The sequence below is a fragment of the Carettochelys insculpta genome, chromosome 3 (assembly GCF_033958435.1).
Source record: "Carettochelys insculpta isolate YL-2023 chromosome 3, ASM3395843v1, whole genome shotgun sequence".
Taxonomy (NCBI): Eukaryota; Metazoa; Chordata; order Testudines; family Carettochelyidae; genus Carettochelys; species Carettochelys insculpta.
The window spans coordinates 140,290,909-140,313,411 of record NC_134139.1 but is presented as its reverse complement, the minus strand read 5'-3'; the positions used below and the strand labels follow the sequence as shown (position 1 = coordinate 140,313,411).

At 40.7% G+C, this 22,503-nt stretch overlaps 1 protein-coding gene across 3 annotated transcripts in view; it reads left to right on the top strand.

Annotated features, from left to right (window-relative positions):
- ANKRD6 (ankyrin repeat domain 6) overlaps positions 1 to 20,197 on the top strand; it is a 159,898-nt gene extending 139,701 nt beyond the window's left edge. For 2 of the 3 annotated variants that reach the window (XM_074990887.1, XM_074990886.1), the window contains 13 exons: positions 1,311 to 1,409; positions 6,056 to 6,154; positions 8,053 to 8,151; positions 9,073 to 9,171; positions 11,065 to 11,163; positions 11,409 to 11,486; positions 11,773 to 11,877; positions 12,244 to 12,381; positions 12,592 to 12,771; positions 15,443 to 15,595; positions 16,155 to 16,268; positions 17,120 to 17,447; positions 18,164 to 20,197. In XM_074990887.1, the coding sequence (XP_074846988.1) occupies positions 1,311 to 1,409; positions 6,056 to 6,154; positions 8,053 to 8,151; positions 9,073 to 9,171; positions 11,065 to 11,163; positions 11,409 to 11,486; positions 11,773 to 11,877; positions 12,244 to 12,381; positions 12,592 to 12,771; positions 15,443 to 15,595; positions 16,155 to 16,268; positions 17,120 to 17,447; positions 18,164 to 18,732 (2,160 nt within the window). In that variant the 3' untranslated portion in view covers positions 18,733 to 20,197. The remainder of the gene's footprint in view (positions 1 to 1,310; positions 1,410 to 6,055; positions 6,155 to 8,052; positions 8,152 to 9,072; positions 9,172 to 11,064; positions 11,164 to 11,408; positions 11,487 to 11,772; positions 11,878 to 12,243; positions 12,382 to 12,591; positions 12,772 to 15,442; positions 15,596 to 16,154; positions 16,269 to 17,119; positions 17,448 to 18,163) is intronic. The other variant, XM_074990889.1, reaches the window with a different exon arrangement.
- Positions 20,198 to 22,503: the final 2,306 nt, after the last annotated feature.

Below are 22,503 nucleotides of genomic sequence, written 5' to 3'. Positions count from 1 at the left end.
GTATTGCCAACTCTTGTGATATTTGTTGTTCTTAAGGCCCCAACTCCTGGTGCTGTATAAATACATGAAAATCTCAGCTCTGGTTTAAAAATAATAGTACTAGCTTTCACGCTTGTGGAGAAAAGCTTGAAAACATTAGCCCTATGGGCACAAAACATAGCAAACAAATACAGTTAACCCCCCACCCCCAATTTTTTTAAATCAGCTTTGTGGTATTTAAGCCCATTTGATACTTTGTTGGGGCATTTTTGAATGCTTGGGTTTGGCAGTGCTGATTCTACCCATCAAAATTAATAATATCTTCAGTCTTGCTAGAATAAAACATTCCCCTTGAGCAATTCATAGCTCTCCTGTCCCACCAGTTGACTAGGTCTCTCTGTGTGGGAGCAAGCTATTCAGTTATATCCAGTTATCAGGATCTAAATACTTGCACTCAAGTATGAGAGAAACATGGTAGTGTTCGATGTTTATTATTCTATTAAAATCTGTCGTATCTAGTTATGGCTTGTATCATACAAGTCATTATTGTGACTGTCACATTTAGCTGTCTCCATACTTTCCCCTTCTGTACACATTCCACATTCATGCTAGTCATGTGTTTTGGCAAATACCATCTAGCTGAGCTGGACTGTACAGGACTCCCAGTGTGGGAAGTAAAAGGGTCTGAATGGTATCTAAACCACATCTCCTGGCTGGTACTGTGGTGCACTGTGGAATGTCTTCGCTTTCTTGCTGTGTGGCTGAGATCACGACATTTGTTTCAATACCACTGTCTGAAAGTAGCTGCAGAGAATGAGAAAAACAAACACACACAAAGATCAGATCTGGGAAGGCCAATGTAATGAGATACAAGAGAGCTTAAGTCTATGTCCTTTTCTTCCCTGCAGATATTGTTGCTCCTTGGAAGTATGGGTCCCAAATTAATACGTTAAACTGGCTATCTATTAGTGCCATAATAATTTCACATCCAGGCAGTAAGGAACCCCAGCATTGCATCTGGGATAGTCCTCTGGTGAAAAGTTATAACAATGAGTTTGGGGTGTTTTCAAGAATAAAAGGTTGTAAACTGTTGGTCTGCGGTAGTCTAAACCATATACTGATTCCATTACTCTTGGAAACCTTGATAATCATAATTTATTGGTACTGTTTTCACCAATAGCCTGTTTTTGAATGGTATGTGATGTAAATATAGTTACAGTATTTCGGACATGTGTTTGACATCTGTATAAAGTATGCATGTGGATAGAGTCCTATGGATTCAAAAGTAGGTTGGACAGGCACTGATTAAAATAAATCGTCTCTTTTTACAGGGTGATCAGACGGCCTTGCACCGGGCTACTGTTGTAGGAAACACAGATGTAATAGCAACTCTCATTCAAGAGGGTTGTGCTTTGGACAGACAAGACAAGGTAATGAGAAGTCCTGTTAAGTAATAACTGCACTGGACTGTAATGTCAGCATACTCTGAAATATGCTGTTTAGAATTTGTACTCTAGTAAACAGCCAGAGCTTTGAATTTAATAACATTTATGCAGATAAGAAACCCCACTTCCCTTTGGAAACATACTTCTGTTCTACTTACATTTGATATAAGTTGTTCATCTCTGAGCCAGGAGACTGACTTTCGCCTCATGGTGCTGATTGCTGGCAATAGGATAAAGACCACGGGCTTCAAAGAAAATGTATTGGGACTGAAGCAGTGTGCAGTGCTACTGAGGGCAGGGCTACGCTACAGGGGCAAGTTGTATCTAAAAGACACAATTTGAGTTAGGTTAGTAGTATACCTCAAATCGACGAAGCTTAGGTCTACTTACTGCAGGGTCCACATTGCACTGGGTCAACTCCTGGGTCTCCTGTTGACTGCCCTAACTCATCTCATTCTCAGAGGGGTAGCCACAAAAATGAAGCAGTCCTGTAGCGCCTTAAAGACTAACGAATGTATTTATTAGGTGTTGAGCTTTCGTGGGTAAGACTCACTTCTTCACATTTGCAGACTTAAAGAAATGGATCTTACCACGAAAACTCATTACCTAATAAATCAATTTGTTAGTCTTTAAGGTACTACAGGATTGCTTGTTTTTTATCATCTCATTTTGTTGGAGAACTTGAGTCAATGGGAGAATGATAGGCACTTAATTAGTCCCATGGAGGTTTAGCAGAGTTGTTTGTCTGTCTGTCTGCAAAGATATGAACTGAATGGCTATGAAGGAATCATATTGATATCACAACAGAGTGACACCCCCACCCCGCCAAGTGTTATTTATGTAGGGAATCATTGACTTCTCGAGGTTTCTTCCAGTCCTATGATTCTGTGATTCTTTGTCATTTGCACCTGGAAGTGATTTACTTGATACAATCGGAGATGGTACTGCCCAACTAACTGATACATATGTGGCCAGATCAGGCAATGAAAAGTGATGAACTTGTTGCTTGGCAACATAACATAACACCACCCGATCAGATCAGATTGACTTCCCTGTATATTTCTAGACTGATCAGATAGAGCAGTGCTCTCCAATAGGAATTCAGAGATTGCCACACTTGTGGTTATCATCCTTCCATATTTGCCACAGCCCCCCACCCTGCTCTAAATAAATACTCTCCGCCCAGACCCAAGCACTCTCAGCCCCCCCAGTAAATGCCCTTCTCCTCCCCCAGAGCCAGGCACCCCCCCCCAATTCTTAATCAATGCCAGCAACTCGCCAGAGCCAGGGTCATTGCTGGGGCTGCCGCTGCCATGTGCTTCTCCCACCCAGTGGTGGGGCGCATGCACAGAGTGGGCACATGGCACTCCCCACATGTGGCTCTAAGAGGAGCCGCATTTAAAGGCTCTAAGTGCTGCATGTGGCTCCAGAGCCTGGGTCACCGTACCGTGGTGTCCTGTTCACCATATGTGGCGAGTGGCGAATGCAATGGACACTGTGGTGATAAAGGATTGAATTAAATAGCACCCTGTGTGCAATAATACATAGTATAGTGCTGCATTATTGATTCTCTCAGAAGTGCTTCAGACTGCAGAGAGAATATGCGCTAAGTAGCTCTATAACTGAAAGTTCATATGCCACTTCAGATTTTATTTAATCCAATTTTAGATAGGACTGCTAATAAAAGCAAATATTAACTATCAGAACTTTTCTAACACATATACACACACACTCTCTCTCTCTCTCCCCCCCCCCCCCAATCTCTCTCCATAGCTCAGAAGCAGAGTTCTAGGATATATATTTTTGAGGGAAACACCCAAAACTGTAAAGCAAAAGCTTTCCATGAAGTTTGCTGAATTAGCCACCTCTAAGAGGTCCCCAGATCTTGAACATCCTTGGTTTCTCTGCAGACCTAGCACCAAAATGAAAGAAAAAGGTCTGGCAGAACCCTTACCCCTCTCTGGGGTGGTATTTGGGTACCCTTTTCACACACACCCCCTCCCATCCTGGTGAGAATTCATTGCATTTCTTAACTATGCACAGTGTAAAACCCATTGCCATGTACATATGGGGAAGGAAAGCAAACGGGTTAAAGCATATTGAGATAAATTGTATGTATTCAAGATAACAGGCCTGGTGAAATTTGTTCTAAAGTACTTAAGGAAATAGCTGAGGCAATCTCAGTACCATCAGTATATGTCTAGATGGTGCCCTAACCTCAAAATAAAGCCCTATTTAGAGGCATCCATGTCCAGAATAGTGTTCTCATTACCTAAAAAACTGTTTTGAGACAACGAGCTTGTTGCATAGATGTGGCCAGCTATTGTGGGATACCTTTGTATCCCAAAATAGCACCCACCATCTACACATAGCCTTAGTGATTATCTTTGAGAACTCATGGAGGACATCTGAGGTCCCAGCGGAATGGAGTAGAACAAACATAGCTAACATTAAAAATGGGAACAAAGAGGAGCTAAGGAATTACAAACCAGTCAGCCTAACTTTGATACCTGGAAAGATACTGGACAAAATTGTTAATCAGTTTGAAAGCACCCAGAGGCTAATAGCATTTAGGAATAGCCAGTATGGATTTCTCTGGAACAGATAATGCCAAACTAACCTATTTCCTTCTCTGGCAGAATTACTGGCTTAGTGGAGGTTGGAGGAAGTACATGTGATATATCTTGATTTTAGTAAGGTTTTCGTCCCAGTCCCACATGGCATTCTTGTAAGCAAACTAAGGAAATGTGTTCTAGATGAAATTGCTATGGCTATGTCTAGATTAGAGGGAGTTTTTGATTGAAGTTTGTGTTGGAAGATATCTTTCAACAAAACTTCAGTCCCCAGACTGTGGCCAACCTGCCAAGTAGATCACAACAGCGATCTGCTATGTCAAGAGAGGACAGCCAGACTGCCTGACTGCTTTACTAGCAAAATGGCCAATGGCAAGCACAGCAGACCGTGTTGTCTGGTGTCCCAGAAGGCCGGTCTGTCAACGGGGGCCCCCCAGAATGTCCAGATCAGCTTTCTGCTGACAGCTCTGTCAACAGAAGCTTTATTCCTTGTGGCAAGCAGGGTACAACTTTTAACAAAAGTGCTGTGTTCTGTTGATTTATTGTCAACAGTATGTCTTGGGAATCTGGATGCTCCATGGGTTTAGTCAGCAAAATATTGGTTTTGTTGGCAAAGCCCTCTAGTGTAGACATAGCCTATATGTGGATGTACAAATGATAAGAGTAATTATAAATGGATTGCAGCCAGACTCTGAGAGAGTCTCTAAGTGCCGCAAGGGCCAGTTGTGGGGCCAGTACTAATTAATATTTCATTAATGACTTGGATAATGAAGAAGACAGTGTGCTTATAAAATTTGCAGATGACACCAAGCTGGGAAGGGTTGAAAGCCTTTTGGAGGACAAGATTAGAATTCAAAACAGCCCTAACAAATCTGAGAATTGGTCAGAATTCAACAAGATGAAATTAAATAAAAACAAGTGCGAAGTATTACACACAAAAATGAAAAAAAAACTACTACAAAATGAAGAGTAATTGGCTAGGCAGCAGTACTCCCTGAAAGGAACCTAGGAGTTATAGTGGATCAGAAAGGGAGTATAAGTCAACAGTGAGTACGAGCCCTTTGCAAATAAATAAATAGAGAGCTAAAATCCTTCTGGGGTGTATTAACAGGAGTGCTGTATGTAAGAAGTGGGAGATAACAGTTCTACTCTACTCAGCACTGGTGAAGTCTCACCTGGTGTACTGTGTCCAGTTCTGTGTGATATATCTTAAGAAAGATATGGAGTGAGTATCGAGAACAAGAAAAATACATAATATTTAGAAACCCTGACCTATGAGGAAAGGTTAAAAAAATTGGACATGTTTGGTCTTCTGTAAAGAAAACTGGGGTGAGGAAAGCTGGTAGTAGTCCTTCAGATATTTTAAGGGCTGTTATAGAAATAGTAGTGATCAATTTGTTCTCTATCTGTAATGAAGGTAGGAGAAGTAGTAATGGACTTAATATGCAGCAAGGGAGATTTAGGTTTCCTTTTAGGAAGATTTTTCTAACTGCAAAGGTAGCTAAATTTTGGAACAAGGTTCCAAAGGAGGTTGTGAAATTTGCATCTATTAAGAACAGATTGCACAAACACCTGTTGGGGGTGGTCTAAGTCTACTTGGTCCTGTTTCCGTGCCCTTTTGTTCCAAGTAAAGGTCACTAACATTTGAGCTAAAGGACAATTCTTGATTAGCTGTCACTGTCTCTGGGACTTAAAATCTTTCTGCAACAGCCACTAGGAGACAAGTCAATCAGATCCACACGAACAAGTCTAATTCTAACCAGCGGAAAGCAATGGTGGACATATTGCACACATCTATCAGTATAATATGTTTAGTTAGGAACTCAGGGGTTGGTGATATAGAGGCAGGGAGGCTAGAAGGTTGGAGGATGTCCATGGAAGTTGTTTAAGCCTAGGTGCAGCATACAGATGCCTATCCCCAACAGAATTAGATAACAAGTGGAGAGAAATTACTTCTAATGCCTGCAGGCGTTCCAGCACCTACATACTGAATATAACATTTTCTGTATGTTTGGACACAACACCCTAAACTGCTGCTTTTGTGCATGTGCTCTTCAGGATGGGAATACAGCGCTTCATGAAGCATGCTGGCATGGATTTAGTCAGTCGGCCAAACTGCTCGTTAAAGCAGGAGCTAATGTTCTTGCCAGAAACAAGGTGAGATGCATGTAAAAAGAGCTTTTAGTGCAGATGCAAAATGGCTTTTTCTCATTGGTGGGGTTTTCTGGTGATGGCATTTCTCAGCAGGTTGTGGTCCAGTTCTCATGCTCTTTGAGTTAATTACGCCTGAATGATTCCATCACAAACTTTAAGAAATATGGTCTGTTGACAGTCGCCACAGGATGAGATCAGTAATATTTTGAATGACAATACATTAATTATGGCTGAAGAACACTGCAATTATCATGGAATCTTTATTGTGTCCTAATTTATACTGAGTGCATTCATTGTGATGGCCATGATTAAAATTAATATTAATTGAACTAGTAGGGAAATAGCATTAAAATCCAATGTATTAGAAATTACACAGTCAAATGAACGCATAAACCACAAAAGAAGGAAAACAGTATATCTTTTGTTATACATTATCCATTGTCTTCCACTGGGTAATGCAATCTCTTACTGTACTAGGATTGAATCTTGTGAAAAATGTGGGAGAAACTCATGTCTCTCTCTTTATATTATAATATTTTATGAGCAATTCAGAAGAACTGAAAAATAACCCAGAATTGCAAACAAGATACTCTGAAATGCAAAAATAGAATACCAATGGGGAACTTTAAAACTGTACTCTAAATGGGTGCAATAGACCATGGCATAAACAATTTTACTAAGTTCAGAATGAAATCCCCTAGAGACATTTTTCTCCCAACTAGTCAAAAGACTAATGGAATAATCTGAAAAACAGCAAGGAGCTATATACAATATATGCTAAATTAGGGTTTGGAATGTTCAGCCAGTTGAGCAGCCAGATTGCATGGACATCACTATATGGGCGTACAGGCAACAGGAATTTAGAACTACTATAGTTATTTCATCTTGGAGCATTTTAAAGGAAGATTACTTACAATTTCAGTAAACAAGTCTATAAAACTATTAAATGAGCCAGCAGTTCAAAGGAACCACAACTGTAAAATTGCAGTTACAAAAGCCTCAGCCCTTTAGAAAAATAAACACGTGAATTCTTCCACATGAGTACTCCTACCCCTAACAAAACACATCTTTGCTTTTCTCTGGACACTTAGTAACTCACCAGGTTATTTTCCTATTTCTGCTTGCAGACTGTCATGCAGATTGCCTTAACTATCCTAATAGAGTGGAAATAGTGGGACATGGTGCCATAAGATGCACCTGCTTTGCCTGGTTTGGAGTGAGAAACTGATAAGAAGAGAATCTGCTTTGAGTCTGAGAAGAGATTTTTTTTAATAGATCTTTTGTTTTATAGTTACGATTTAAATTCAAAATGTTAAATTTTAGATGATTGCAACAAATTAATCTCATTGTCTTGGGAAAATTATAGGAAAATAAAGCATCATCTAGCTAACGTAATTACCAGATATAAAAGAGGGGCTACGTACTGAGGATACTATGTAGTGGAGAGTTTTATTTATTTAAATTAGGCATTTTAAAAGTACTCATTGAATTTGACGCTTAAAACAGATGCTGGATTATACTGGAGGTGGCAGGCTCTCCTGTTCGCTCCCTGAACACTGGCAGTGACAGTGCAAACATCCCTAAACTCCCAATACCTGCCTCTGCAGTGTACTATGGCAAAGAGGGTAGCTCTGTCTTCAGGACCATTCAATCCATTGCTTGTTTGTTGCTGAGAAAACCAACAACATTTTAGGGTACCTTCTGTGATTGTGGCCTGGAACAAGCTTACAAATTCACTTTTCATAGGTGACTGATCAGAAGTCATTTAATGTTTTATAAATTTTAAATCCTGCACCGAGACACATGTGTATTGAGATGAGGTTGCGGAGGTTGCTTGCTTTGTTTTTGGACTTTACAGTTTTCTAAAGATGGCTTTTGTATTTTTCTGTCTCTTTTCTAAGGCAGGTAACACACCTCTGCACTTGGCCTGCCAAAATAGCCATTCCCAAAGTACTCGTGTTTTGTTACTTGGAGGATCTCGAGCAGATCTCAAAAATAATGTAAGTTCAAAAAATTTATTTTTCTATTTCAGCTTGTGGAAATATTACTTTCAAAATACCAAACTGAGCCTTTCTTTTTTATGAGCACTGGGGAAAAAATACAACAAAATGACTAATGGGTTAGTGCTTATAACAGTTTTGATGGGGAAGGGGAACAGAAAAATGTGTATGTAGTTTTTTACTGTTACATGTACTTGAATTCAAGCTATCCTTGGTTGCCCATTTAGAAGATCTAGAATGGCGTCATCTGAATATTGTAACAGAATTCTGCAGGAGGAGCCTTCCTCTGTGGTTGAAAGTAGAAATCTTACAGCATTCTGTTGGAGTCCAAGGAAGCTCTTCAGAGACATTCCTCTATTGGGGCACATACACACAGTGGGGGCCTATTAAAACAAAGACTTTCACAGAGTTTTCAAATGTCTTTTCTGCCTTTTTTGGGGATCTGGCATAACACATGCACAAAACATAAAAATTGGAACTAGATGTACATTCATTTTAAATTTTAAAAAAAGCCTGCAAAAGAGCACAGTAGTCTACGTGCTTGAAACTTTGGGATTTGCCTTCATTATAGAATTTCCAGATCATGTCCAAGAACTTCGTGAATTGTATGTGTATAGTGGTGACCCTTTTGTAGGGCAGATTCCTCCTATTTTCATTATATTACAGTACAATAAAAAGTTCATGGCAGGGGTGTGGTAGTTTCAGAAGAGCAGTCATAATTTATAAATACAGACCAACTCATCTAACATACACATGCAAGAAGGCAGTGTTGAAACAAAAAACAGTTTAATAGATATGCTTCTGTGTTATCCATCACATCTCCAGTTTAGTGTTAAATACCTTATTTCATCCCCAAACACCCTGACAAGCAGTCTCTCTTCTATTGTGACTACATGCTTAGAGCTTTGTTTCTGTTTGCAGGCAGGAGATAGCTGTTTGCACGTTGCTGCTCGCTATAATCACTTGCCCATCATTAGGGTACTCCTCAGTGCTTTCTGTTCTGTCCATGAAAAGAACCAGGTCAGTGCATGAACTTCACTGCAGCTGTGCACTCTTTTTATAAGGCTAACAATTGGAATGAGGGATCATTGACTGTGTGGGACCCACTCTAATTACTCCCTCTTAATGTGCATTTTGCTGTAATCCAAAGATGCTTGGGCTTCTAAGAACAGCCTTAAAGAAATGGTGTGCCTGTGGTGTATCATAATTTCCGAACACATTGCTGCATTTGCATCTCTAATTTATAACATTTTCTATTTATTATGTTGTATAAAAATACATTTATTTTCTTTTAAAATGGGGAAATAGATGTGAGTAAGGTGATTTATGAAGCTACATAAATGATATATTTAACAACATTTTGTGGTACGCTTGAACTTCTTTAATCCAGCAACCCCAGGAAATAGGGTATATTGGATTATGGAATTTTCTGGACCATGGAGAGTGCTGGGGGTGGAATGTGGGAGGGAGGGTGCAGGAGCACACCTTGGGTGTGTGGGTGCAGGGCCTGGGAGGGAGGGAGGGAGGACACAGATGGGAGGGGGGCACTTACTTGGTGCCACACTCATGCGTGTTCACATGGCTCTGTCCCCCTACCAGGCACCACCCATCACTGCTTGGAAATGGTGGGGGAAAAAAGCTTCCAGACCAGCAATTCACTGTGTTGCTTTTCCCCTAGCTGGAAAACACAGAGCTGCTTCCTCCTTCCCCTTCCTTGGTCCAAACCGCAGGTGTTCCTGCATCAGGAACACCCAGATTTTGGGGTTTGTGTGTATTTTCTATATTTGTCCGATACTTATTGCTTGAGTGGGAAGCAAAAGTGTGGAAAATTGAAGGAAAACTTTGGTTAAGTACAAAGGAATGTTCAAGGTAAATGAAGATCATCCATCCAGGTTAATTTCATAAGTGAAAGAACTGAGTGCTGCATCCCCTGAACATATTAGCTGGGACATACAACAGAATGGATTAGTCCATTTAAAAAAGTGTACGAAAGGAAATACGGGACTCTACCAAACTAGCTAATATTATTTAGACACTTTCCATATACAGCATGGTGTAGGATCATACTTAAGTTTTTGGATTTGTATGCACAATGTTGTTTTTCAAATGGAAAATGTTACAGCCAAATTAAATTGGCTATGCAATTTCATACATAAATATGCAGTTTTGTTTTGGGGGTGAATTAAATCGCTTGTGAGCTACTGAGTGATAATATTGACTTGGATTAGCATGGTGCAAGCACAGCCTGCACTCCTCAGCATTACCCCCAGATTCTCCTAAATAGTTGCTGGCAAGTATCTGTGGTTGCATGTGGTCTGTGTGGTTTTTCTTTGTATTTGCAGTATGTGTCCAGAGGTCAACTAGAGTGCTCCTGTGCTCTTACCTTGTATCTACTGTATAGCTGCTTAAGTCATTATGATCTAATAGTTGTCTTAAGACACATCAATATATCAGATGAAAATCAAGCTTTCTTGTTGCAGTTCATCTAAGATCATTTTCCATCTTAAATTCAAGAAGGGGCTCATATGTTCATAACCACCAGGTTATCAAAAGTCCAATAACACTGCCACAGAGATGCCCTCAGCTATGCTGCACCTCTGCATTTGAGGGCAGATTTGGGTCAAGTGCATTTGGGTCTCCAGCATAATTTTCCTCTGTCAGCATAGTCACGTGGATGAGTTAAGTCAACAGGAACATAGCTAATCCCAACTGTAGCTACCTTCCTTAAAAGCATGACATTTAGCACAGATCTTGAAGTCTGCCTTTCCATTGATCAGCCCCTATTAAAGTTCTGTTGTCATGTAACTACACATGGACCTATTAATGATAACGGTGTATAAGGATATTGGAAATGCAGTACATATGAGTCAAAGATGTCTGCTAGCAAGTTGTGTTCTACTTTGTAAATTTCAGGCTGGAGATACGGCACTTCATGTGGCTGCTGCATTAAATCATAAAAAGGTGGTCAAACTCTTACTGGAAGCTGGAGCTGATGGGTCAGTTGTCAATAACGTAAGTACCAGTAGAATTATCATGACTCTTTATCTTAATGTTACACAGAAATTTTCTGCAGATTTTTCAAATTTTGGCTGAAAATATTTACACTTCAGCTATTAAGTAAAGTAAAGTGTTTGATTATTTACAAAAAGAATCACACACACACACACACAAACTCCTCTCTGACTGGAGAGTACATATTTCAGCCACTTCTTTTTTGATGCTACTTGAAGGAAATAATTTACTCTTTTTCTTTTCAGGCAGGTCAGACTCCTCTAGAAGTTGCTAGACAGCACGATAATTCTGAGGTTGCTCTTCTCCTTGCTAAGGCACCACAGGTACATTATAAGTATCTTTATTAGTAACAAACCCCAGAGCACTCTTTGGGAATGTTTTGGGATAGGTCCTGAACCACACACCAAGCTGCAGTTGTGATTGAGGCAGTGCTGCTAGGGTTTTCCGGCCCTCAAATGCCCACATATGCAGTGATGTGCAGAGTAAACGAGAAGAGTTCATCCTGCCAAAAAGGCCCTGTGAGATAGCAAATAAGCCTGTATTATTACTCAGTCCCTCTAACAGAATGTCAGTGGAAAAAGTGGTGATGTTATTCTTACCTTGTTTCAGGTCTCACGCTTTAACCGTGGAAGAAGCCTTAGAAAGAAGAGAGAGAAACTCAAGGAGGAAAGGCGAGCCCAGTCTGTGCCAAGAGATGAAGTGGTACAGAGCAAGGTGCAGCCAAGCATTACCAGTGTACTAGGTTAAAAAGCAGGGAATCTGACCTAGCAATTACATTAAAATCCTCCAGTACTGAATTGACTTGAATCTGAAAAAGAAATCTCACCTTTTGTGTAGTTGTGCCACAGGCACCTGGAGAAAAACACAGGTCTCTGATATCAACCAATCCTATAGGATTTCCCAGATTTATACTGTTTTTAGCGCTGCTCAGAGCAGGGTATCCTGTCAACCCTGGCCAACGTAGCACATCTTACATTGTTGTTGGAAGCGAGTCTCTGATGTGCAGTAATGCATAACAACTTAAAATTAGGGATGTAGAAAAGACAAACCCTCACAACTCCCTGTCCCTGTTTTAAACAGGGCAGTGTCTCAGCTGCTGAGGATACACATAGCAGTGACCAGGTACCTCAGAAGAAAGGAGAGCTGAAAGATGAACCCCAATCAACTTCACCCGAGCCCAAAGGAAAGAACAGCAAAAAGAAAAAGCCAAGAGAAAAGGTACCAATAAATTTAAAACAACATAGAGGGACTGCTGTTGAATTATAGACTTCCCATCTCCTAGCTAAGGGATAAGGACACCATCTTCCAGCCTTCCTAATTCCCCTTGGGCTGAGTGGGAGAAAAAAACGATGGTTTCTCAAATTCCAAGCAGCAGTCATTTATTGTTGGTTGTTTCTTGTACATTGAGGAATGATGTGTGTGTTTTAGATTTCAGCACTCTCTGACCCCGCTTCACCAGCCGACCAGCAGACACTGCCTGGTCCCCAGCAGAGCTTGCCTAAGCATCGCAGAAGTAAACATCGTTGCTCATCACCCCCAGCCCCGCATGAGTTCAGAGCCTACCAGCTTTACACACTGTATCGTGGAAAGGATGGTAAAGTAATGCAGGTAAACAAGCAGTCACCATTAAAAATCAGAGAAGTACTACAAATGCCTAGTGGGATTTGAGTCATTAGGAATGAAACAGAAATGGCCCTTCACTGTTTTCATGGATATTATGTTTTTATTTTTTCAGTTTGTTGTATGGGAATCACCTGAATTTTAGACTGAAGCACGGCACACAATAAGTTGGTTTTATGCATACCAAGTGGTCTTAAATTTAAGAGGTTTTGGTAAATGAAGCATTTCCTATTTGTAGGCAAACTGCAAACAATGATTAAAAATGACACTAGAGCTGCGTCTACACGTGCACGCTACTTCGAAGTAGCAGCACCAACTTCGAAATAGCGCCCGTCGCGTCTACACGCGTCAGGTGCTATTTCGAAGTTAACTTCGACGTTAGGCGGCGAGACGTCGAAGTCGCTAACCTCATGAGGAGATAGGAATAGCGCCCTACTTCGACGTTCAACGTCGAAGTAGGGACCGTGTAGACAATCCACGTCCCGCAACGTCGAAATTGCTGGGTCCTCCATGGCGGCCATCAGCTGGGGGGTTGAGAGATGCTCTCTCTCCAGCCCCTGCGGGGCTCTATGGTCACCGTGGGCAGCAGCCCTTAGCCCAGGGCTTCTGGCTGCTTCTGCGGCAGCTGGGGATCTATGCTGCAGGCACAGGGTCTGCAACCAGTTGTCAGCTCTGTGTATCTTGTGTTGTTTAGTGCAACTGTGTCTGGGAGGGGGCCCTTTAAGGGAGCGGCTTGCTGTTGAGTCCGCCCTATGACCCTGTCTGCAGCTGTGCCTGGCATCCCTATTTCGATGTGTGCTACTTTGACGTGTAGACGTTCCCTCGCTGCGCCTATTTCGATGTTGGGCTGAGCAACGTCGAAGTTGAACATCGACGTTGCCGGCCCTGGAGGACGTGTAGACGTTATTCATCGAAATAGACTATTTCGATGTCGCAACATCGAAATAAGCTATTTCGATATTGGCTGCACGTGTAGACGTAGCCTAGTACTTCATCAGTTGCCACTGTGGAATATTATTACCTATTCCAGTAGGAAAAGCATAGGAGTTTTACAAATGGGAAAAAACACACAATCTTTGCACAGAAGAGTTTACGGTCCAAACAAAAAGGCCAAATGTGTGTTGTGTTGTTTCTTTACTAAATTGGATCTACTGGAGTTCTAGAATTACTCGGGTTAGTGAACAGGGAACACCAAACCACACAAATAGAGCCCTGCAAATCTGCAAATAGACAGTCTATATCTGCGGATGCCGATATCCATGGATCATTTTGGCATATGCAGATACCAGTTTTGTCTCCACACAGGGCTTTGCACATTAACCAACTCAACTTCAGACCCCGTAATTTGCTAACCTTATAATATGCAATGGATAGTCTACCCATTTGTGTGAATTAATATAATTCCCTAAAATGTGAATCTGCAAATATTCCCCTAAAGCCTATTTAAGAACAGCACAAAAGCATGCAATAAATTATCAAGTGGTTCCCCTATTGAGATAACATACCCTTTGAATGTAATAGATTCTGATCTGATGAGTCTATTCCATCAAACTTCTGTGCTTTTATGCATACTGCACCAAGACACTCAGCAAAGTAGTGCCTCCCATCTCTGAAATGTTGGAACATAAACCTTTCTTCTGCCTTGCTGTGCTTGAGAAATCATATCTCTTCTAAAGGTAGGAATGGAATTTCACAGAAACTGAAGAGCATCTAGTGCAAACATCACATGCTCTTGCCAGGATGGCGGCAGACCTCAGGAAATAGAAGCGTGGGAGGAAGTACTGGAAAATTCCAGAGACAAGCACAATGAGGACTCTGCTAATGTTAGATGTGGATTCAAGAAGGAACCTGAGGGAGACTTGTTACTTTAGTAGTGCCCAGGAAGAACAGGGCAATTGCCATATGTTCAGTGAGAGACGAGCCCTGCAAGCCCAAGGATCTTATAGTCTAAGGACAGAAAGATAGGTAAAGGTTAGGGAGAAAGAAAAAAAGAAGCAAGCATCTGTACATGTCAGTTATGTTTACTATAGCTAGCAGGACACGAGTGGGGCCTTGGACTTAAATTTGGATATAGCAGCAGTTTTTGTTGATGAGCTCAGGGAAGCAGCAAGGAGGAGTGTGGAAAGGCTGCCAGCAGACGGGTGGAGGAGTGGACTGCTAGTGCACTGAAAGGGGCTATGCAATGATATATGAGAGATTTTAAATGGCTATTGAAGGAACATGAACAAAACATTCAGCTTAAAGAAAAGTCAGAAGCCCAAACAAATCATTTGTATAGCATCAAAAGAACCCTTCACCCTCTCCACCGCCACCCTCTATTTTACAACATCAGGTCCCAGACTCCTGTCCTGTAATTGGATTTGCAAGATAGATTGTTGTTACCCATCTGGAGTCTTGGTGCAATTAACAGTGCTCCATGCAGGTCACGTTGCAAAACCACAGCCTAAAATCACTCCCAAACAAAATATTCTTCTTACAGCTGTTTCCTTCCTCATGCAGATCATGAGAGCTTATCTGGACAATAATGCAGTGTCAGAGCAGATTAGCTAGGGGGCAGGAAGTTCAGTTAGAGAAGCAGTAGTGAAAATTGAGAGAGTTTCTGAGAGTTAATAGAATAGAGTAGTAAATCAAGCTATTTTGCTGTTCTTTATGCCCTCAGGCCCCAATAAATGGATGTCGTTGTGAGCCTCTGATTAATAAACTGGAGAATCAGCTGGAGGCAACTGTGGAGGAGATAAAAGCTGAGTTTGGGACAGTGCAAGATAAGATGAATATCAAACTGGGCCAGATGGAAAACAAAACTCAACATCAAGTAAGAGTATGGTCCGGAGATATATTTTTGTTAGAACCATGGCTAAGGATCAGTAAATATTTTCATTGTTATGTATACACACTATGAAAATGAAAACTTTATATAGTGTGTGAAAATACATATACAATGAAATTCACACCCATGACCTTTAAGCTATGGTGTTCCACATGGAGATCAGTTGTGACAAGCCAGAGTCCTGAGAAGAATAATAGTTGAAATAAACTGCTTAGTTGACACAGTGAATTGGAACTCGTTACATTCACTTTTAGGGGTCTGGTAGACTGCAGATGGTGATGCAGCTGTTGGGAGTTTAATGAAGGAAATATTTACATTATCATGCTGTAAATTATATTTGAATTTCAATTAAAAACAAGTGTTTAATTATTTTTAATTACATAGCTGTGTCATGTACCTACCCTACCCTTTCTTTTAAGTAAGCCCTAATACTAGTTGACACTATTCCTAGAAATAGAGGTTGAAAGCAAAAGATGCATGATAATTTATCAGGTGTACAGTGATTTTAACATCATTTGAACTGAGTTTTTATGTTCTCCCACAGTTCCGTGTTTTAGATAAGTTAATGGCTGAGAGGCTGTCTGCAGAGAGAACAGAGTGCCTTCACCGCCTTCAGCAGCATGCTGAGCTCGAAAAAAATGAGGGAGAGAAACGGCAGGTATGGGAGGAACAACTGTTCCACACAATGAACATGAACAAGTAGCAAGATTAGCTCACAAGTTCAGCTCTAGTGAGCGCTGAAATGTCTGATTGCTCCTCTGGCCCTCTGAGGTATTTACAGTAGACTTAAGGGATTTTTACTAAGAGTGAGGTGGCAGTGTTTCCAGAAATCACGAACGTAAAATCTGGTATGAACTCCCACAACTTAGGACAGGGAGTGTGGAAACATTAACAAAGACTTCGTTCCTTAAAATAGTCACTGAGGCTATGGTTACACCAAAGCGCTCTGTCAACAGAAGTCGCTGCCGGCACAGATTCCTGACAAAGCTTCTTTCAACAGTGTGGCCACACACTAAAAGAACAAAAGAGCACACTGCTATGTTGAGAGAGTGGCTGGACTGCCTGGCTGCTCGCTTGACAAAACAGGCACATGGAAGCACACAGACAGGGCTGCCCACTGTTCTTTGACGTTAGTTCCTAGTGTACATACTCCCTAGTGGTTGATTACAAGTTAGTGTGTTGTTTGATCTTGTAGCACAAAGGCATCATCAAGAGAAACACAGCAATCAGAGGTGGCACCAAAACCCAGTAGTGTTTGATTCGGACTTTTTTGTCTTAAAAGCTATTACCACTAATCACTGTCTAGTGTAACTGTAACCCCACTGTGTAAGTGTTGTTATGCCACAAGATTACCATTCACTGATATGTAGTGATCGTCAGTGAGGGCTGCTGTTGTAAACAATAACTTTACTGTGAGCTTCATCACAAACAGACTGAAGATTGCATCCGGAGTAACACATACAACTTAAAATCTGGTAAACTTGCATCTAAAATTTATTTCCTTTACAGATTTCCTTGGTGGATGAATTGAAAACCTGGTGCATGATAAAGATTCAGAATCTGGAGATGAAGCTTTCTGGGGATTCTAGGTCTTCAAGACCAAAATCAACTCTCTCCACTTCTGAGTCCCTCACAGAGACTCTGGATACAGAGAACCTCCAAACTGCAAAGGACTGTAAGGCTAACCAGAGCCCACTACAATCAGAGGACTCACAGCAGCATTCTTATATCACACTTCAGAATAGTCTCTCAGGAGACATGGAAAGAAGTCGAGTCCAGACATCAGAACAAAGCTTTGCAAAGCATTATTTTGCTGTTGAACAGGACACTGCATCAGGTATTATCTCATTAGACATGTAGCTGTAGTATTCAAAGACATGCTACTTAACAGGGGAAGCTTTCTTAGCATCAAAGTGGCACGATTACTTAATTCCAGAGGTATGCTTTCCTTCCAGTCATCAATACCTCCATCCCTTTACATTTGGGTTAAAACATATTGCCTCCTTCAAGGCAATCACCAAAGTTTCTGGACTTCGTTGGCAGGAATTTACCTCATGATCTTTTCTTTTCATGCCATGTTATTACATCCTTCTTGTCAAATCCTCAGCTGGAGAAAATACAAGTAATTGGTGTGTGTCAGAGGGGTGGCCATGTTAGTCTGTGTCTGCAAAAACAATAAGTCCTGTGGCACCTTATAGACTAACATATTTGTAGTAATCGTTATGAATTTCCTCCCACTTTCAGAGACAAGGGGGGGCTCAATTTCCTCCCAACACACCCTTACATGTCAGAGTGCACTAAACTGTCAAATGTACATTGAATCACCTATATGGCATTATTTTTTATTGGTACATGGACTGCGATGTCTAATTTTGCTGGTCTACAGAAAAGGCATCCTGTGATCTCACCTCAGCCTATGCTCTGGGGCAAGAAGGCTGTATTTTGTTTTGAAAAAGTGTGCGTTAAGTCACGAGCCTCTGAATTTAATCATAAGAAGTGATACAAGACAGTATATTTATACTTCTCTGAAATGTGTTCTTTCTGAATTTATAGGTGCAGAGCAACCAATATTATCTGCTGGTCCAGCTCCTGCTGCAGTCCCTCAAATTGTTAGGCCTAAAGACAAAGCTTTTAGCTCGGCTGCTTTTGACAGGTTCCAGCAGGAAGTGCCACACTCAGAGCATTCAGTTTCCAAATTAAGACATGTTAAGGTACAAACTGCTTTGCAGCCCTTGACTGAATTTGCAAAGACAGAGCAAGAGAGTGGGTACTTTATAGACAAAGGAACTCAAACAAAGAAGTCTGGCAAAAGTGGACTGTCGCGACACAGACCCCAACAGCAGACAATAACGCATCATACCCAGCCACAGCAACCATCTGCTCTCCCTGGAGATCAACCAGCCCCTCAAATCAAGGACACGTCACAAGCACTGGAGATCACTCAGTACTTTTTTGAGGCTGTTTCCACTCAAATGGAAAAGTGGTATGAGCGCAAAATTGAAGAAGCCCGGTGCCAAGCTAATCGAAAAGCACAGCAAGACAAAGCTGCCCTCGAGGAGCATATTAAAAGTTTGGAAGAGGAGCTCAATAAATTAAGGACAAAGGTGGAAAAAGAAAGCTAGCATCATCAAAATGCATGCAGTAATGGAAACTGAGGAAACAGTTCTTATGTGAATGGCAGTGTGGCTGTTTTGTGAATCTATTAGTACATAGAGTGTTGCACCCAATACCAACAAATATAAATCTCTGCAGATGGGACAGTTTTGTGAGATACATTTTACTATGAGTCCATAAAATTTTACAGTCAGACATTAGAATCACCAGGTACCAACACCCCAACTCACTTTATGAAGGGTGAGTTTTCCCGTTTCTTTGTAGGTCACAGAAAACACCCAATGGAAATGATTGTTAAAATAAGATACTTATTTACAGCAGCTTCCCACTGATATTTTCCTTTGCCTTGAATCTGTATTATTCAAGCATCTTATACCTTTGACTTCTCTTCGGTTTTTTGAATAGTTATTACAGATTATGCGATTAGTAAAGGTATCTGTAGTCAAGTAACCTTACTTATTTCAGATGAGTGGCAAATATTTTACCAAGTCCCCACTATGAGCAGCAATACTTTCATAAGCAAGACCCTTCCTCTGAGATGACTAAATTCCAATTTTCTACCAAAGCTTGAAACACACAGACTCACTGGCTATAGCTACACTAGCATTCCTCTTTTGAAAGAGCCATGCAAATGAGGGAAATCAAAAATGCAAATGATGCAAAGATTTACATACCTGGGAACTCATTTGCATATTCTTTTGAAAGAACCCTTCTTCCTGGGGGGGGGGGGAAGGAAGAATGGTTCTTTCGAAGATGGAGATTACTTTTGAAAAAGCCTCATCTACACTGGTCTTCTTTTGAAATAATATGCAAATGAGGTACCAGATATGTAAATCTGTACCTTATTTGCATTTTCAATTTCCCTCATTTGCAAGCCTCTTTCAAAAGAGGAATGCTAGTGTGGATACAGTCACTGGCTGTAGCCACACTTGGCCAAAACTTCAAAATGGCCATATTGAGGGATACTAATGAGGGGCTGAAATGAATATTCAGTGCCTCATTAGTATGCTGCTGGCTGTGGCACTTCAAAAGTGCCAACGTTTCAATTGCACATGGCTCAGCTACACAGGGGTCCTTTTTGAAAGGACCCCACAGAGTTTGAAATCCCCTTATTCCTATCAGCTGATATTCCGATCACCTGAATATTCATTTCAGCACCTCATAAGTATCCTCCAATTTGGCCATTAGCATGGCCATTTCGAAGTTTGGGCCAAGTGTGGCCACAGCCACTGTGAATTCGTGGCTCTGTTGAAATCAGTGGCAAAACTCCCATTGTCTTCGTTAAGGCCAGAATTTCACTACAAATTACTTGACTAGCATGTTGTCTCTTGCACCTCTTAAGTGACCCCCAGTTACTGTTGCTTTCCCACATATATTTCCATTTAAGTTTAAAAAAAAAAAAAAAAAAAAAGTCATGTAATTCTTCCTTTTTTTATGGCCATTGTTATCGAAAGGAAAATGAATTGCACAGACCACTGATCTTAATCATTAGACAACTGCAAACTGACTAGTGGAATGCCCGGGCTGACTGTACTGAACAGAAAATTCCAGTAGGAGTTTGGCTACACCTTTTGCCATAAAATAAAAACCTCCAGCTTTGATGGATAGAAAAATTCCCCCTGGTGAATTGCTACTGAGAATCTTTCAGCTTATTATTTAGCATTTATATTGTAGTAGTGTCAAAAGGCCTCAGCTGTGTTGAGCCCCAGTTCTGCTACATAATGTGCAGACATAAGTTACCACAGATAGATGCAGCTCTACCCCTCTGAACTTAATAGGAGGATCTATAAGATATTCATAATAGGGACAAGATTATTTCACGGAGATCGTAACACGGGAATAGCAATCCTAGCTTGTCCCACTTAAAAACACTGCGCTGTCGTGCCAAGGGACGAAACAAGCACTCTCTTGACACTAGAAATCCAGATGAACAAAACATACTTTACAGTGTTGTGACCATCACATTAACTCTTTACAAATAGAGCTTGTATCTTTTTAGTAAATGCATAAAGCAAAGAAAATTGTATTATATTACAGTATTTCTAATTCCCACTAATGCACTAAAGACAAATACAGTATCTATAGTAAAGGAGTTAGTGCTAATGCTTTGACTTTGGTAGTCAAAAATAATTAGACATTTTCATGTTTACAACTTTTCAAAGACAATTGCTTAAGCTACTTGTAGGAATGCAGAGGCATGTTGTCTATTTAATTTTTGATAAAAATTGAATGTTTTTGCCAAGTAATTAAACATAAATGTTGCTCAGAAACCACCTTTCCATGCGTTTTCTAGATTTACGGAGTTGCACGCATTGAATACTGTTGCTCAAGAGCAAGAACTGAGAAGCGGTCTAAAATAAACACAGAGGTGGGAACTAGACACCTGAATTCTAATCCCAGTTTTTCCATTAATTTACTGTTTCCCAGTACAGATGTAGATAATATTTAGTACCTATCTTGTACAGGTGCTGTAAGGATTAACTAATTTAGTGGCAGGAATTACTCACCCATTTTTACCATTCGACATAGGACAAGGGAGCCTTTTATGGAATTGTTCCCCAACACCAAACTCTACACATAAGGCACAACTTAAGGATTCTTGACTGCTACCAACATAATCCACCCTACTCTCTTTCATACTCACCTAAAATCTCAGTCCAGTACACTGGATGGAAGTCCTAAATTGTCCAAAGTGGATAAGGAGTGGCAAAGTTAATTCTGACCTGTAGCGTTTGTTACAGTAAAACTGTTTGCAAAATCTAAAAGAAATTAAACTGGATGTTTGAAATAAAAACTGATAAGTTTTAAGACTCCAGTAAGATCACAGAATTGCTATAATAAAACAAGTTAAAGTGAAAGGAAATGCCCATACTTAGGACTGCTAGCTGTTGGTGTCACCTCTTCCTGTATCCTTTTCTGGGGGTAGCTGGCAGCTTGTTGAAAGGAGGGAAAAGAGAAAAAGGCTTTTTCTATGAGCCAAAGAGCTTTACAAATCATGGTTGTTACCATACTTCTCCCTTGCCAGGACCTGAGGCTCAACCTCCACATAATTTTCCTGTGTCTGAATGATGTTGTGATCTGGTCAGGTGAGTAGAGGGAGCCAGAAGACTGGGTCAGCTGAACTGAGCATTATATGGGATATGAACTTGATCTTCCTAATATTACTGCCTGTGTACATGCCTCCTCATTTCTTCTAGCTCTTCTTTGTCTTGTCTCCTAAGAGCTCATCTTAGCTAGTGAGGAGAAATCTACCCTTTACAATATTGCTGTAAGCCTGTGACCAAAGAGGCAACAAAAACTGTTATTTAAAAACAAGATTAACTGAGTTTGCTAAGTACCAGAATGGCTAACAAGCTTGTGTGCTATGCCTGTGATTTTGTAGCTGCAATTGCAAGCAAGGAACAAACTGAAGCTTCAATTTATAATCTTCACAGATCTTTTCAGGGCTCCCACTGGATGTGTTTATTTTAAAAGTGTGGTGGTTCGACTTCACTGCCAATCCCTCAGAAGTTGCCAACTAAATCTGACTTTTCCAGCAAAGACTTCCACTGTAACTTTAAGACTATCAAGCAAAATTTTTCCCTAGGTAGAAAAAGAGAAGTTTTCAAAACAGTTTAAAATGCTTTAACTGTGCCTTTTTCCTCTTCAACGTGAATTTAATAAACATTAAAAAGTTTTGTGTGGCGATTGTCACTATGGGAATAGGCCAGCATAAATTTATGCAGAACACAATTAATTTAGTGTTATAATAAAAGGCTTCTGGTACACGGGTTCCGAAT